This window comes from Fusarium falciforme, chromosome 4, assembly GCF_026873545.1.
Source record: "Fusarium falciforme chromosome 4, complete sequence".
NCBI lineage: Eukaryota > Fungi > Ascomycota > Sordariomycetes > Hypocreales > Nectriaceae > Fusarium > Fusarium falciforme.
Window position 1 is genome coordinate 2,730,397 of NC_070547.1, and position 13,184 is coordinate 2,743,580.

General features: G+C 51.2%; 2 protein-coding genes across 2 annotated transcripts; one reads left to right on the top strand and one right to left on the bottom strand.

Annotated features, from left to right (window-relative positions):
- Positions 1-134: 134 nt before the first annotated feature.
- NCS54_00558300 (CCHC-type domain-containing protein) lies at positions 135-1,033 on the top strand (the record flags this gene model as incomplete). The annotated part of the gene is made up of 3 exons (XM_053151080.1): positions 135-155; positions 210-476; positions 575-1,033. 3 exons carry the CDS (start codon positions 135-137, stop codon positions 1,031-1,033), a joined length of 747 nt encoding a protein of 248 aa, XP_053007055.1.
- A 2,026-nt stretch (positions 1,034-3,059) lies between these two features.
- On the bottom strand, positions 3,060-3,620 carry NCS54_00558400 (CCHC-type domain-containing protein; the record flags this gene model as incomplete). Its single annotated transcript, XM_053151081.1, has 1 exon — positions 3,060-3,620. The coding sequence occupies one exon, from the start codon at positions 3,618-3,620 to the stop codon at positions 3,060-3,062; it is 561 nt and encodes a 186-aa protein (XP_053007056.1).
- Positions 3,621-13,184: the final 9,564 nt, after the last annotated feature.

The window sequence follows — 13,184 nt, forward strand, 5'->3', positions numbered from 1 at the left end:
GAACGACGCCCCATATATCGCATATCGCATATCGCGTAACTATCGCATCGCATATCGCACGCATCCCATCTCACATCTCACCTCGCACGAAGCACGAACCGGATCGCACTCGTCCGACTTCACAGCACCTGACGATGGCCGAGCCCAAGTCCAATGTGAGTTATCGCAGCTGCAACCTGACCTGCTTCAATATGCTGACCAGTCACCAGGGCGACGAGCACCATGATGCCGTCCAGACTTTGTTCGACCGCACAGGCGGCGATGAACTTCATTGGACTAAAGCCATCTATGGTCTCTTGAAGGTCAACGACGTTCCGATCAGCCCACCTGCCAAGAAGTCAATGAAGTTTCTCCCTCGTCCATGGAAGGGATCTCTCGATGCTTGCTTCGAATTCTTCGGAAGGCCGAACGACTTCGGATCCACCCACATCAAGTTATCCGCTCGCGATTCGAGGGGATTGGTGACGAACAAGTTGGTAACATCACTATCTGGTCTAAGCACTTGACCGAGATCGAAGTCCAAGAGGAGAACGAGGCCAAGTCCGTCCTTGGATGTTTCTGTGACGGGACCTAGGCGGCACCCGACACAGTCGTGCGCGTGACTATCAAGTGCACTGCTGCTCAACTTGCAATTCACCCTGGCTCTTTCAGCAAGCTGCTCGTGAGGGGGCAAGATGGCCTGCACCTGCACACCCAGCTGAAGTCTCTTCGAGAGACCATGAGCACAGACTCTGAGCAACGCATCGAACTTTACTTTCCATCGGGAGTGTTCGAAGATGTCAACGCAACGTCAAACATCATCCGAGCCCGAACCAAATTAGATGCCGAGTTAGATCCCCTTGCTCGCTTTTTCACTCATGCACCCGACGTCAAGACCCTTACCATCGGACAACTTCTCGCTCCCGGAGAGGATGGTTTCCCATACACTGAAGTGGCAGCTCGAGGTTTACAATTTGCGACAGACTACCAGGATCTCCTGTACAACGTCGCTGGAGCTTACTACAATGAACACCTGCAGTGGATGGCCATCTAAAAGCTCAACTCACAATAGCTCTCTGCCTTTTTCATCTCCCTTCCTCACATGGCACACGACCGATCTTTCCTTTGCTTGGCCGATCCTGCAGGACAAGATGTCAGCCTCCCTCAGAACGGCGAACGTTGCAAGATATTCATAAGCAACGTCGAAATCCCAATGTTGAAGAATTTGCTGAAGGAACATGGCCATCGCCTGGCTGGTGTAATTACGGAAAGCCTCACAGAACGGGACCGTATCAGCGCCATCAACAAGAAAGCTGCCCACTTCTTCGGTCGGGACATATCACAGGATAAGCTCAACGAACTCGTCCCAAACTCTGATGAAAGCGATTGTATCGACAGAGCGAAATGGCTCAAGAGCCCAGCGAGGATGATCCACGCTGGTCCTCGGCATATCGCATTGAGTTCCCCTCTGCCTAGGGAGGTATATCGACCAGCTCGGAGCTGGAAAGATCACTTTGAACCTGTTCGCGAAACAACTCACTCTATCTATGCTTACTCGTGTTGCCGAGTCAGCCGCTTCCTGCACGGCTCTCCTTATCAACCACTTCGGCAAATCTGCGACTGCAGCGACTGCAGCGACTGCGCTTTTCTATAACTGGTTCATGTATGCTCCAGTCAATCGCGAGCACTGGCCCAAGCCTCTTGCCAACATCATCGCCCATGCTCGTAAGAACATCCACACTGGACTGAAACTATAGCAGCCCGAGGAGGAGGAGGAACAGCACAGCAACAACAGCGAGACCGAGGACACCGATGAACGCCTCCTTGAGATTTTCAAGCATAATTCTGGTCGAGAATGTCATCGATTGAGACCAAACGTTTGGATATTCTATGGGAAATGGAACAAACACTATAGACACCTCTAAAGCCTCGCTGAGAAGGAAGTGGCAGGTGCAGGCGGTAGCAATGACCGTGTGACGAATCGACCATGGGTCAGTTGGATGACGATAAATGGCACCAGACTCCAGGCCGGGTTCATCACTCAACAAGCTGATGACTATCAGAGGATCATCATCGCCTTCACCCGTACTAGCTCCGCTCCGCCCACATACGGTCTCGAGGGCATGTATATTCGCGCTGGTGCCGCCGCCAAAGCTTGGTCCAACCTTAATCCGACCTCAGCTTCGCTGATTGTTGCCATTCCCCGGGCTCGTGTCGCAAGCAAATGGTCGCTGGAAGAGACCCGAAGCGTCGTCAAGGAGATGATATCCATTCTCGACGCAGCAGCAGACGACATGACCATGGAACTCTTGTCAGTCGGGTTGGATAGTCTCACAACAGATGTCTCGAGCTTGCAGTAGTTGCAAAGTACTTGGGGCCATCGCCTACGTCTGCGTCTTGTCACTTTGGCGGAGCTTTCCTGGGACCGTTGGATTGTTTGCCAGTCGCCAAACACCATTCGCTACGGCGAATTCGAGTTGCGTGACGTGTCCGAGGTCATTGCAGATCCCCACACGCCTGGGAAGACCAATGCAAAAGAGTTGATTGATCTCATTGGAGAGGCTCGACGCATGAAGCTCGACCGCGATGATGGTTATGTTCGATAAACTCTACAAAGGCTTGTTAATATGCATCATAATTTAAGAGTAGAAAGATAAAGGATTAACATAAACTCAGTATTTCACATCATAATTCTAGGCCAATTTTAGAGATCTGTTAGATGGTACAAATGAGTATTCTGACCATACACTCATCGTAAGAAAACGCGCGCCGGACTTGACTTTTGTATGCCCACTGAGTGTGATCCTGGGCTTCGCAGAGTGTGCCAGAGACGATATCAATAACAGCGAGTGCAAACTTCTACCGGGCATTCACCATCACTGTGTGTTTCCTGTCCACAATTCTTGCAGGTGCGCTCAAGGTAATCTCCTCTCTTGTATCCAAACTCACCACACTCGTAACACTTGACCGCTCTCTTCTTGGGGCAATCCTTGACCTCGTGTCCAACCTCGCTGCAGAAGTAGCAAGGTTGCTGGGCTTCCTGGGCTTCCTGAGTCTGCTCCTTCGATTCCTTGGCTTCCTCAGGGTGGAGGCTTGGGCATGCCCACTGAGTGTGATCTTTGGAGTTGCACAGTCTGCAAGAAATACCGACGGTGGTACACTTGAAGGAGAAATGGCCCTCGAGTCCACATCGGGTGCAGATCAGATCGAGAGAGCACTCGTTCCCACCATGTCCCGTCGTAGAATAGTTTCGGCAAAGAACGCGTGGGGCAAGTGTCGGCAATGTGGCCGTTCTTGTTGGCGCAAGTCTTGCAGACGTATTCCCCTGATGATGGCTTCTCCTCTGGGCAGGTAGCGGTGTCATGTTCATGTGTCTGACAATACAAACAGCATGGCACTCGAACCACAAGCTTGTTGGATGCGAAAAAGTCATAGAGGCGGAAGATCTCGTTGGCACGTTTGCGTGTTGTATCTCGAGTCTCCCAGCCGACAAAGAGACCACGGTTCAAAACCAGAATGGTGAATCCTCGAGCACGAGTTGTAGCAAGGGTGCCACGGAACGACTCAGTGGTGAACGCAGGATGAGAAACAGCCATGTAGTCGACAAAGACAAAAGTAAGCTTCATCACCCTGATCGTCATCGAGAGTCTTGGCCTTGACGCGATCGAGAGGGAAGGGTTCACAATCAACCATAAGGTGGATAGCCCGTTGGTACTGAGTCGCCCGAGCTTTGTAAAGGAACATGATCAGCACACTAGCTAGTTTCCCATGGTTCTTGCCAAGGCCAGTTGGTCCCGAGTCGAGATTTGACGTGACCTGCGCAATGATCCAATGAGATGGTCGAATCAAGTCTGGATAGCATCATGGTGCTTATCGCCCTGGTCACTGGCCAGCATGTTAATTCAGGACAGATTGCAGCTGCGATAACTTACGTTGCCTTCGGCTTCAGTCATCGTAAAATCGGGGCTACCGAGACATACCCGAAGGACTCCAGCTCGGAGAGTCTGAGAAGACTCTACATGTTTGATTCGAACTTGAGTGTTTTCGTCGCTGAGGGCCAAGGTGAAGTACACTTCCATACTCTCATTCTCTGCTGGTGCTCGAAATAAAGGGGGAGAAATGGGCAAAACGAGTGGCAGGCCGTTATCTTCAATAGCGCCTTCCTTGTCGATATGCCACTTCACCAAATATGTGTGGTACTTGGCGTGCTACAAGGCCATGTATGGATGCTTCTGGGCGACGTTGCCAGTGATGATCTATGCCTTCGGGTCGTCAGATTCGATATCCTCCTTTGGGGAGCTCGCCTTGAGGCTTCTCACCGGCGCCGTCACCCTATGAAAGGGAAGAAGTGGGCACGAAACTTCCGAGCGGAGGGCAGGCCTCTAGGACCGCATCTTGGCGGCGGGGTGTCCTGTCACCAGGCTCGAACGAATTACTCGTGAAATAGATATGCAGGTGGTGGTGCAGGAACGAGAGATGATCTGGCCGTGATTGTCAACACCCGAACGGCGTGTGCTTTTGAAGAGAGGTGTTCTGGTGTGGGTGAGTGGGAGGAGTGGATCCACACCAGTCAATCGAACGTACTCCGGACAGAACGGAGTGCCCATTTAGAAGAGGATTTAAAGAAAAAAGTTAAATAATTAAATAAAATTAAGATGAAAAGAGATCATAATTTCAAAGTTTCATATGTATTATTTAATAAATTAATGATATTTTTATTAGAATCCTTAGAGGAGCTATGTCTCATGAGTCCCTTTGTTCTGGTGTTAGACTCTGTGGGTCAAACACAGTGTTCAGCGAACACAAGCTGGAGACGTGTGCAACTTTTATGTTGGCTTCTAAACTTATGTCAGCTATGCAAGTCGTGTTGTCGCAATAACCATGTCGGCCACTTGAATAATGTTGACATGCACACAATGTTGGAATGTCGGTGGCATATTGAAAATCAGATAGTATTGCGAAGCATATAGTCTTTAGAGAAATAATAATGTTCTGGTGGATAATATGTTCCCCTGTGAAGATGATTCTATTGCGACGGCTATGTCTAAGGCGTGGTAGGATGTTGACCGAGTTTTCATGTTGGCGTCGCAATTGATGTTGAACTTTGACACGATGTCCAGGTCGCAGCATTATTTTCCAGGCCACAGTCAGTTTTCACCTCGCTTCATTTTGGCCAGCGATTATGCTATTGCGAAGACGAGACTCTTCTGCATTCTATGTACTCTCTACCCAGCTGCGCTCTTGCGATGCACCATTTCGCCGCCCGCCACTGTTTCTGTTTGTCCCTCTCTGTACTCTCCCGCTGGCTTCTCCGATCTCGTCATCTGGGCGCGCCGAAACTAAGCGGAAAGTTTTCGATTGGGTTCGCCGGAGAGGAGAAGCTCGTAACTGAGAGCCATCAAAGCCAAAAATTTCGGGGGAATGTACTCACGATGTCGCGAGGGTGAGGTTGATGTTAGGAGTCGCGATGCGAAAGTCTGGTGTTTTGACGGCCAATGTCAAAAACTTGCTTGCGTGAGCGTGCATCCCTGATTTTATCAGTAAGAAACCATTCAAGAACTTGGAAATCTCCTTCCTTTCTCCTGGGAAGCAATGCGCAACACTGGGGAGCACCTGGGTCCGATTATCGCGAGTCTGCTGGCCTTGGTGTTTTGAATGGGATGTCAAAAACCTACCTGCGCCGCCTCGAAATTAGCATCAATCAATCCAGAATGACCCAGAGAACATGTTTCTAGTGGTCTCACTCACTCAAATGTCCTGCTCATAGAAGAATCGATATCGCTTGCTCTCCCTGAGCGGCCTTGTCGCGACCCCAATTCCGCGCGACCCTATCGCATCGTCAGAATAACCTCCGGCACCTCTACACCCTCGATCAAGGTGGAAACCATACCAAAAGGCGCTCTCAGAGTATATCGCTGGTGTAGAAGCCCTTTGCCCCTGTGGTGATATGCCTGGTGTCCCAGGGCCAGCTCTGAGGCTAGGCTTAGTCCCAGAAGTAGCCTATGGTCAGTCTAATCCCTATTGCGACTCTCAGGGATAACTTACACTTGGCATAACTTGAACTCAGGGTACTGGGCACTTGTTCCTATGGAGAGTTCAATTGTCTATCAAGTGTGTGCAGCAGATGGTGAGTAGAAACCAGTTATCCCTCCCTGGTGTTCCCATGACCTCTAAGGCTAGACATGATGCCTGGCAGGTGTCTGTTGCGAGTGCTTGAAGCTATTCAGGACGTCAAGTAAGTGGTCGTATGTCATGGCCAGATATGTGTACCGCACCATATGAAAGGAGAACATACCCAACCCAGATGGTAGAGAGACGCGCTACATGGCCCCCATTCTCAACCCGGTTAGTTAACAATATAGCCCTCAAGTCTCAAAACAGCTGTGATCATTTTGTCCTGGTTTCGGATAGTGAATAGAGGTTGAGAAGTTGGTGGTGGTGGGCAAAGTTGCTCTTAGGTAGTAACACTAACTCGCGGTCAACAATGACTACCCGCAGGGCGGCTGGATTTAGTGGAAGAAGATATAGAAGCATTGGACTCACGATACTGACCCGAGTCGGGTTATCACCTATCCCATAGCGGAGTTCTAAGTCAAGGGGGAGAAACAGGTTGTTAGCCCCAGGCCCGGTGTCCTTGGTGATAGTGAGAAGAGATCTCCACCTACTAGTCAGAAGGAGCTCCCAGCTGTGCGTTGCGACTAAGTAACTGGTGTAGTGTGGATGGGTGGGCCTAGGGGTGAATACCAGATTATCCTGTCAAGCTGAGGTACGGAGTATGTGAATCGCAATAGCCTAATGACGTACCAACTACCAGTGTCCCACCAAAGATCACCACACACCCTTAGCTCAGCATAAACTTTGGTAACAGGGGCCTGACTTACTTCTCCCTTTGTATACACCTCCACGGCTACCCCGTCTATCCCTTCTGCCAGAAAGCTCGCGGTGGTGTCAGTGTATTCGTCCTTAGAGACGGCATGCTTCCTGCTCACCTGCCCAACCAGAGAATACATGTCAAGCTCTTGACAAAACAGAGACAGATCCGGCAGCTTGTATTCGGAGGACATACGTCAGAGTAGATGCCGCTGTCGCTGTTGTGGACGCGTGTATAGCGTGGGTGGATAGAGCGAGGGAGGCAGGGCAAGCGGGCGGCGGCAAGACGCGTGCGGGATAAGAAATCGACAGGTTAGTGACAATCCAAAAGCATGGAGGAGGAAGTGAGAGCTCTGAGAGAAGCAGAGAAGAAGGCATGCGGCGCTCTGGGACGCGCTTCTCCCAGTATCTAGCAGTGGACAGCAGAGAACGCGGAAGAGATGACTCAAGGGCGCGATAGAGGAACTTGGAAGACAAAGAGATGTTGAAGGAGGAGAAGTCTGTGTGCACGGTCAGGTTCTCTGCTCTGAGGGGCTCAACACTAAAACATGACGGGGGCCAGATGTGAGAGGGGGCTAGGCATGATCTATTGCGAAGCGTCAATGATTTCCTATGGTTTCTATGGAAGATGGTTTATTGGGGGAAAAGCTATTGCGATATGAAGAGTATCATAAAGGCCCCCTAAGCTGGCAATTTCTGGGCTTCACTGGGAGTAATATGATATCATGGGCGAGCTCGATGACTTCAAATGTTATTGCGACGGAATTTGCTTTAGATCTATCTCTCCTACATGAAGTATACATTATGAGGGATGAACAAAAATGTGTTCCCATATCTCGGCACCATCCAGGCTTTCTCAGGGGCAATGCTTGGTAAACCCACGATCTGATGATCACCACTCAACTTGTAGATGGGAACCTCCAAGATCAACTCCCTCATTTCGCCATCATTCTCCTCCCTCGCAGAGACAAACTCGGCATAGGCAAACATATATGATGTCGTTACTCGCGTGTGGACAAATAAACTGATAAGTCGGGCGTATCATGTCTTGACTTTACAAAGTCTCCGACGCTGAAACAAAAGCGTGTATCCTTCCTAAACATAGAGGTTAGCAATATGACTCAGATGGACCATCTCAGGTGGGATATGCCTTATTGCGAAGGACACTTTTTGGACCCAATGAATCTTGCTTCTTCCTAGGTGAGTGTGTACTGGAATATTATAGACGGTGTTATATGCTTCTTTTAACCCCCGCATGAATGGATGGTTATCGCCTAGCGTTCTCGTATTCACCAATCCATTGAAATCCACACATTGCTTCGCTTTTGCGCGCGTTGTCTCCCTGAATGGCGGCGACCTCAGACCAGGCTACCTACCTTATATACATAGCTGCCACTTAGCCTTACCGTTCAGCCCAAGGCTTTTCTATCCTCTGGAAGCAGCCAAACGTTTGGGGTTATTCGTGTTGGAACATGCGCCCGCGTGGATTCGGCTGTACTGGTATGCATCGGCAGCGATGTCGACGATGAACTTCTGAGTGGCGAGGGTAACTCGGCCTCTGAAAGCCGAGGCACATTCTCGTTGTAGACGCGCTTGATCAGAGGATGTTGGGCGAAGATCATCTGAACCTGCTTAACACTAATATTGAGCTTGAGCTCTCTATTGATAGTCTTGGGCTTTACTGTCGAGAGAACGTTATAGGCTCCCCTCTTTTGGTTGGTCTCGATAGCATGGGCTCGAAGAAGGTTTGTCCGCGTTGACCAGAACTGTGCGTTGAAAGTAGCCCCTGAGATAGAATCAGGTTTGGTTTACATAGCTTCCATATAGGTCTGGTTAAGGCTTATGTCCTTTGACATAAGGGACCGTTGTAGTTCGATGTCGTGAGTCGTCGTGCTAGGCGGGGATCGGTTTGCGGAGGGGGAGGAAGACCAGGCAGTAATTGCTGCCCTCTCCTCTCAAGGCCAGAGGGTAGAGAGATCTGGGAGTAGTAGGCATCGAGGCCGCAGGCTAGAGAGAATCCTAACCCTAAAAGGCCGCAGGCCGCAGGCCGTAGGGACCTAGGGCCAGAGAGGAGGCTAGAGAGAGGCCGGAGAGGCCTAGGAGGGCTAAGTGACTACCTCCTCCATCCTGAACAGGACCCTAAAAGCGACACCGGCACAACCAGAGAGGCTGGAGGCTAGAGAGGGAGAGTCTCGCAGCACGGCCTTGTACCCGTGCCCTTCCACGCCGCCTCTTCCTGCTTCTTTGTCGCCTTGTCGGTTTTTTTTTTTTTTTGCTGGTGTGCGGTGATTCTATCTCGTTGGGGTGCCAGAGTCGTCGCCACCGCGACCTTGGGTTCCGGGCGGTTCCTCAAGGCGTCGGGCAGGCCATTGCGGCCGGTCATGGATGAAGTCATCGCTGTTCGCAGGACCAGCTCCTTCGTCACTTCGCCCTCACGGGGCTTATGACTAACGACGGCGGGACTCAACTTGGGCGCAGGGCCGCAATTTTGTCGAGAATGGCCGTTTTGGCCTTCAACTCGGCGTTTCTGCTTGCTTCCCAATCGCACTTTTCCATCAAGATCTGGAGGCGAGGCTTGCTGGCTCTGGCGTCGTCTGGCCTTATCTGGCCTCGGGCCTCTGGCCTTCAACTCCGTGTTTCTGCTTGCTTCCTAATCGCACCCTTCCATCAGGGTCTGGAGGCTCAGGAGGGTTGGAGTGGGAGGGCAGAAGAGGTAGCTTATTGGGCTTGAGAGAGTTGGCGCGAGAGGGTGGCAGAGAAACAGCCTTCCCGGCTGTCCAGGCTATGAAACCATCATCTCTGTCGTCTCTGCAGTGGTATTTACTGGTCTGTCTCTGAAGGGCAAACCCCAAATTGTGAGAAGAGAACCATCTCCATTATGAAGGATTTACCAGAGTCCGCAACACCAATGATCACGTCCAAGAAACGATCAAGGTCTGCCTCATGGCGAATGAGGAACTGCAGTTGCATGGATGGCTCTGTGTATTGGCCTGCGGTAAGCTGAAGGCGAACGTGTGGACTGCGGCCAGGACCCAAACCGATACCGGGTCCGCCAACTACCATCGATTCGAGCCGGGCCACATGCCCGGCCGTCCGTTCTCTCGCGACGCCTCTCCCAAACCTGATCACCGGATCTTAGATGGCGATGCAAAAGGTCTTATTGGCGACGAGCTTTGCGAACTTCGCGATCGAAAGGACGATCTATCGTTGGGCATGCGACGCAAGACGGCTGGCTGGTTTTATGTTTTGCTAGATGCCAACAACAAGCTTCTCACTGGGTTCGACCCAGGCACCGCTGGAGTCTTCCGTCGGAGACAGCACTGTGAACCACGGGTCAGACTTGCGGTGGTCTGCAGATGTGAAGGCTAACCTTACATGAGGGACTGGTACATGGTGATGCTGCCCTTCTGAGCATCGAGGCTCACGATGGTGTAAGGATCAAGATAGGGAGAGTTCCACTCGCTGCCGGGCACGCTCTGCTTGACTAGCTACTAATTAGACCCTCTAGCTTATTAATATTATTTATTAAATCCCTTTAGTAGTGCACCTTATAGTAGTAAGTCACCGCCAATACTTTTATCTCTTAGAATTAATTTATCTGAGCTAACTACCCGCTCGGGTTTATTTCCTAGCAGGATATAAGAACCCTAGATAGCCCTATTCTCATCGACATTATAATATCCGACGCCCAAACCCCCCCAGAGTGCTAGGATAAAACTATCTAGATACTAGGTAGCATTAAGGTCCCTTAAATCCCTAATTAAAGCGAGCTTCCTCGCTAGAAGAATGCAGACAGAAAAGAGTTCCATTACTTTAAGTATAAACTACGAGTTGTCAGTAATGGCAAATTCCTCCACGTTTCTGTCTACCACGACAACCAGCGCCTCTGCTCCCAGGCTGTGTCTTTCAATTCAAGAAGTAGCGCCTCTGCTGCCGCGGCTCCCACTGGTGCATCACAGCCTCAAAGGGTTTCAGTTGAGCAGGTGAGGGCTCAACTGTTCTCTCACCACATCGAGGAGAGCGAGGGTGAGCATGGGGATGAGGACGAGGACTGGGCCTTTGAGGTTGGGCCTGATGACGGGTAAGTATGTGCCAAACAGAGAAATGATAGTCTAACATGGTCAATAGCTATTTCGATAACAATCTCGAGTAACCGGGGGTGGGACCTGTTGCCCCCAAGGGAATGAAGTTCAGAAGTTCTGGCATTTTGAGTATGAGTTGAGCTCGGTCAGCGATGGCATGTCCCTCGACCTCTCTGTTTATCACAATAAGCGCTGGATTGTCTCTTAGAGCACGAGGTTTGAATCCAGTGGCTACGTCCTTGTTAATGCTGCTTCCACCCCTCCTGCTGGTGGCACTACATGTAAGCCTCCGAGAGCGTCGACCCGGCAGATGGGCCGCCGACTAGCTCTGAAAGGCTCCTTCGAAAATGACAAAGCCAGAAAAGCCGGGGATGGGCTCAATAGACCCCCGAGTCTCGGGAGGGGGCGTCCAGTCACTCACCAGAACTGATCCAAGCCTCTTGACAATATCCTCACCCATGTTCGTAAGAACATCTACGCCTCTCCTGCCTTTCGCTATACCTCCGGTTCGTTCGACTCCCAGCAGAGAACGAGCGCCAAGTCCAGGCGAGCAAGAGTCAGCAAGCCTCGCCTCCAGATCCTGACGGAAGGGTGCGATCGGGAAGCAAGCAGAAACGCCGAGTTGAAGGCCCAATGAGACAGAATCGCCGTATGCCAGCAAGAAAAGCCAATAAGGCCCAGGGGAGCTGGGAGGGTCAGAACCGACAAGGCGGCAAAGAAGCAAGAAGAGGCATGCCGATGTTCACTACCCTCTTGTCCTCGACTCTAATGACCGACCTGACGTCAAGACTGTCGCCTCTATTGCGAAACCACGGCGCGAAAAACATTACATTTTCCACATACATTTCCACACCTCTCTCTTCGCCATTAGCAAGCCTCATTTGCACAATTGCCGCGCGCCTCTATCTAATCACCATGTCTATCGCTCCACGCGCCCATGTGAGCCATGTGTTACTCCTCCACTCAAGGTCGAGAGGGATGAGTTTGAAGGGCTGGAGGACTTCAAGGGTGGGCAATGACTATTTGCAATAAATTAACCTACCAGCCCTCTTCAACCCCTCTAGACATGCTAGTTGAATGTGTCAAGCCCTGGAGGTATTTACAAAACATGGCTCAGCTAGATTGTCAATATCTAACCAAGCGATCAACTTGCATTGGCTGGGCCTGGGAGCATGACTGGAGCCGAGGACGAATCGCCAATGCGTCGCTAATCACCCAGCCTTTGGTCTTCAGCAGGGAGACTTTCCCCTTTGTAGTTAGGCGAATCGCATGGCCAAAGTTCAATTGAGCATGCCATTGGATCCGAAATCGTTGGGTTCGTGTCCTGAGACTAAATGAGGGCGGTTAAGACAGCAAGCCATCATAAGTGCTGGCTCTCGATTGAAGGGTCGAGAAGTGGAAAAGAGAGATTCTGCATGGGGCCATGTGTCATACGACCAACGGCGTGTCTGAAGAGCTGGTTAGACCGTCCGATGGTCCGAACCCGGGGCGGCTATTCTTGTCAATTGAATTGGCAGCTTGTCAAAGCTCATGACGAAACGGCCGGAACTGTCCATGACAACCCGCGCGCGGTCATCATGGTAAAAAGCCAATGCCACAAGATGGGGGTGCGGTCCAGGGGTGGCTAGCTGACAGGGACGAATGGGAGGCTGACGGCGGGCGGTTTCGGCGGCGATTGCAGATGGCATCGTGGGTTGGCGTCTGCCATTGGCGGTGAGCTAGAGGCCAGAGGTGACGGGTGATGCAGCGAGATGCAGGCAAAGCGGGACGGTTACAGACGATGCCATGGCGACAGAGCGGAGAGGATTGTTTGCATGTAAACAACATGGAGCTTGCAGATGCGCATCATGACAACGCAGTTGCAGTGCAGGAGAGGGTCGGGCCATGGATAAAGGGAGGGGTTCCGTCTTGTCTGATGGTTTGGTTTGGCTGGGCTTGTACATTTCTGCTGCAACGACAACTTTAAGTAGGTACTCAGGCTGACAGCAAAGGCGTTGTCTAGACTGCATCCATCAATCAACTCTCATTCTTTCCTGTCTCTCTTGGTCTCTCTTTCCAGCTGCATCTGCTTTCTTCTTTTCTTTGTCCATCTCATCATCTGATCCCGCCTCGCAGCATCATCATTTCAGGTTTCTAGCAGACCCTGGCTCTACTTCCCCGGGTTATCTTCAAACCTCCAGCTCCGTCGATCCCCTGAAGTCGGTCGTCCAAGACACCCCCTGCATCGTCTCGTGGAGAAGGAAGGGACCGGCC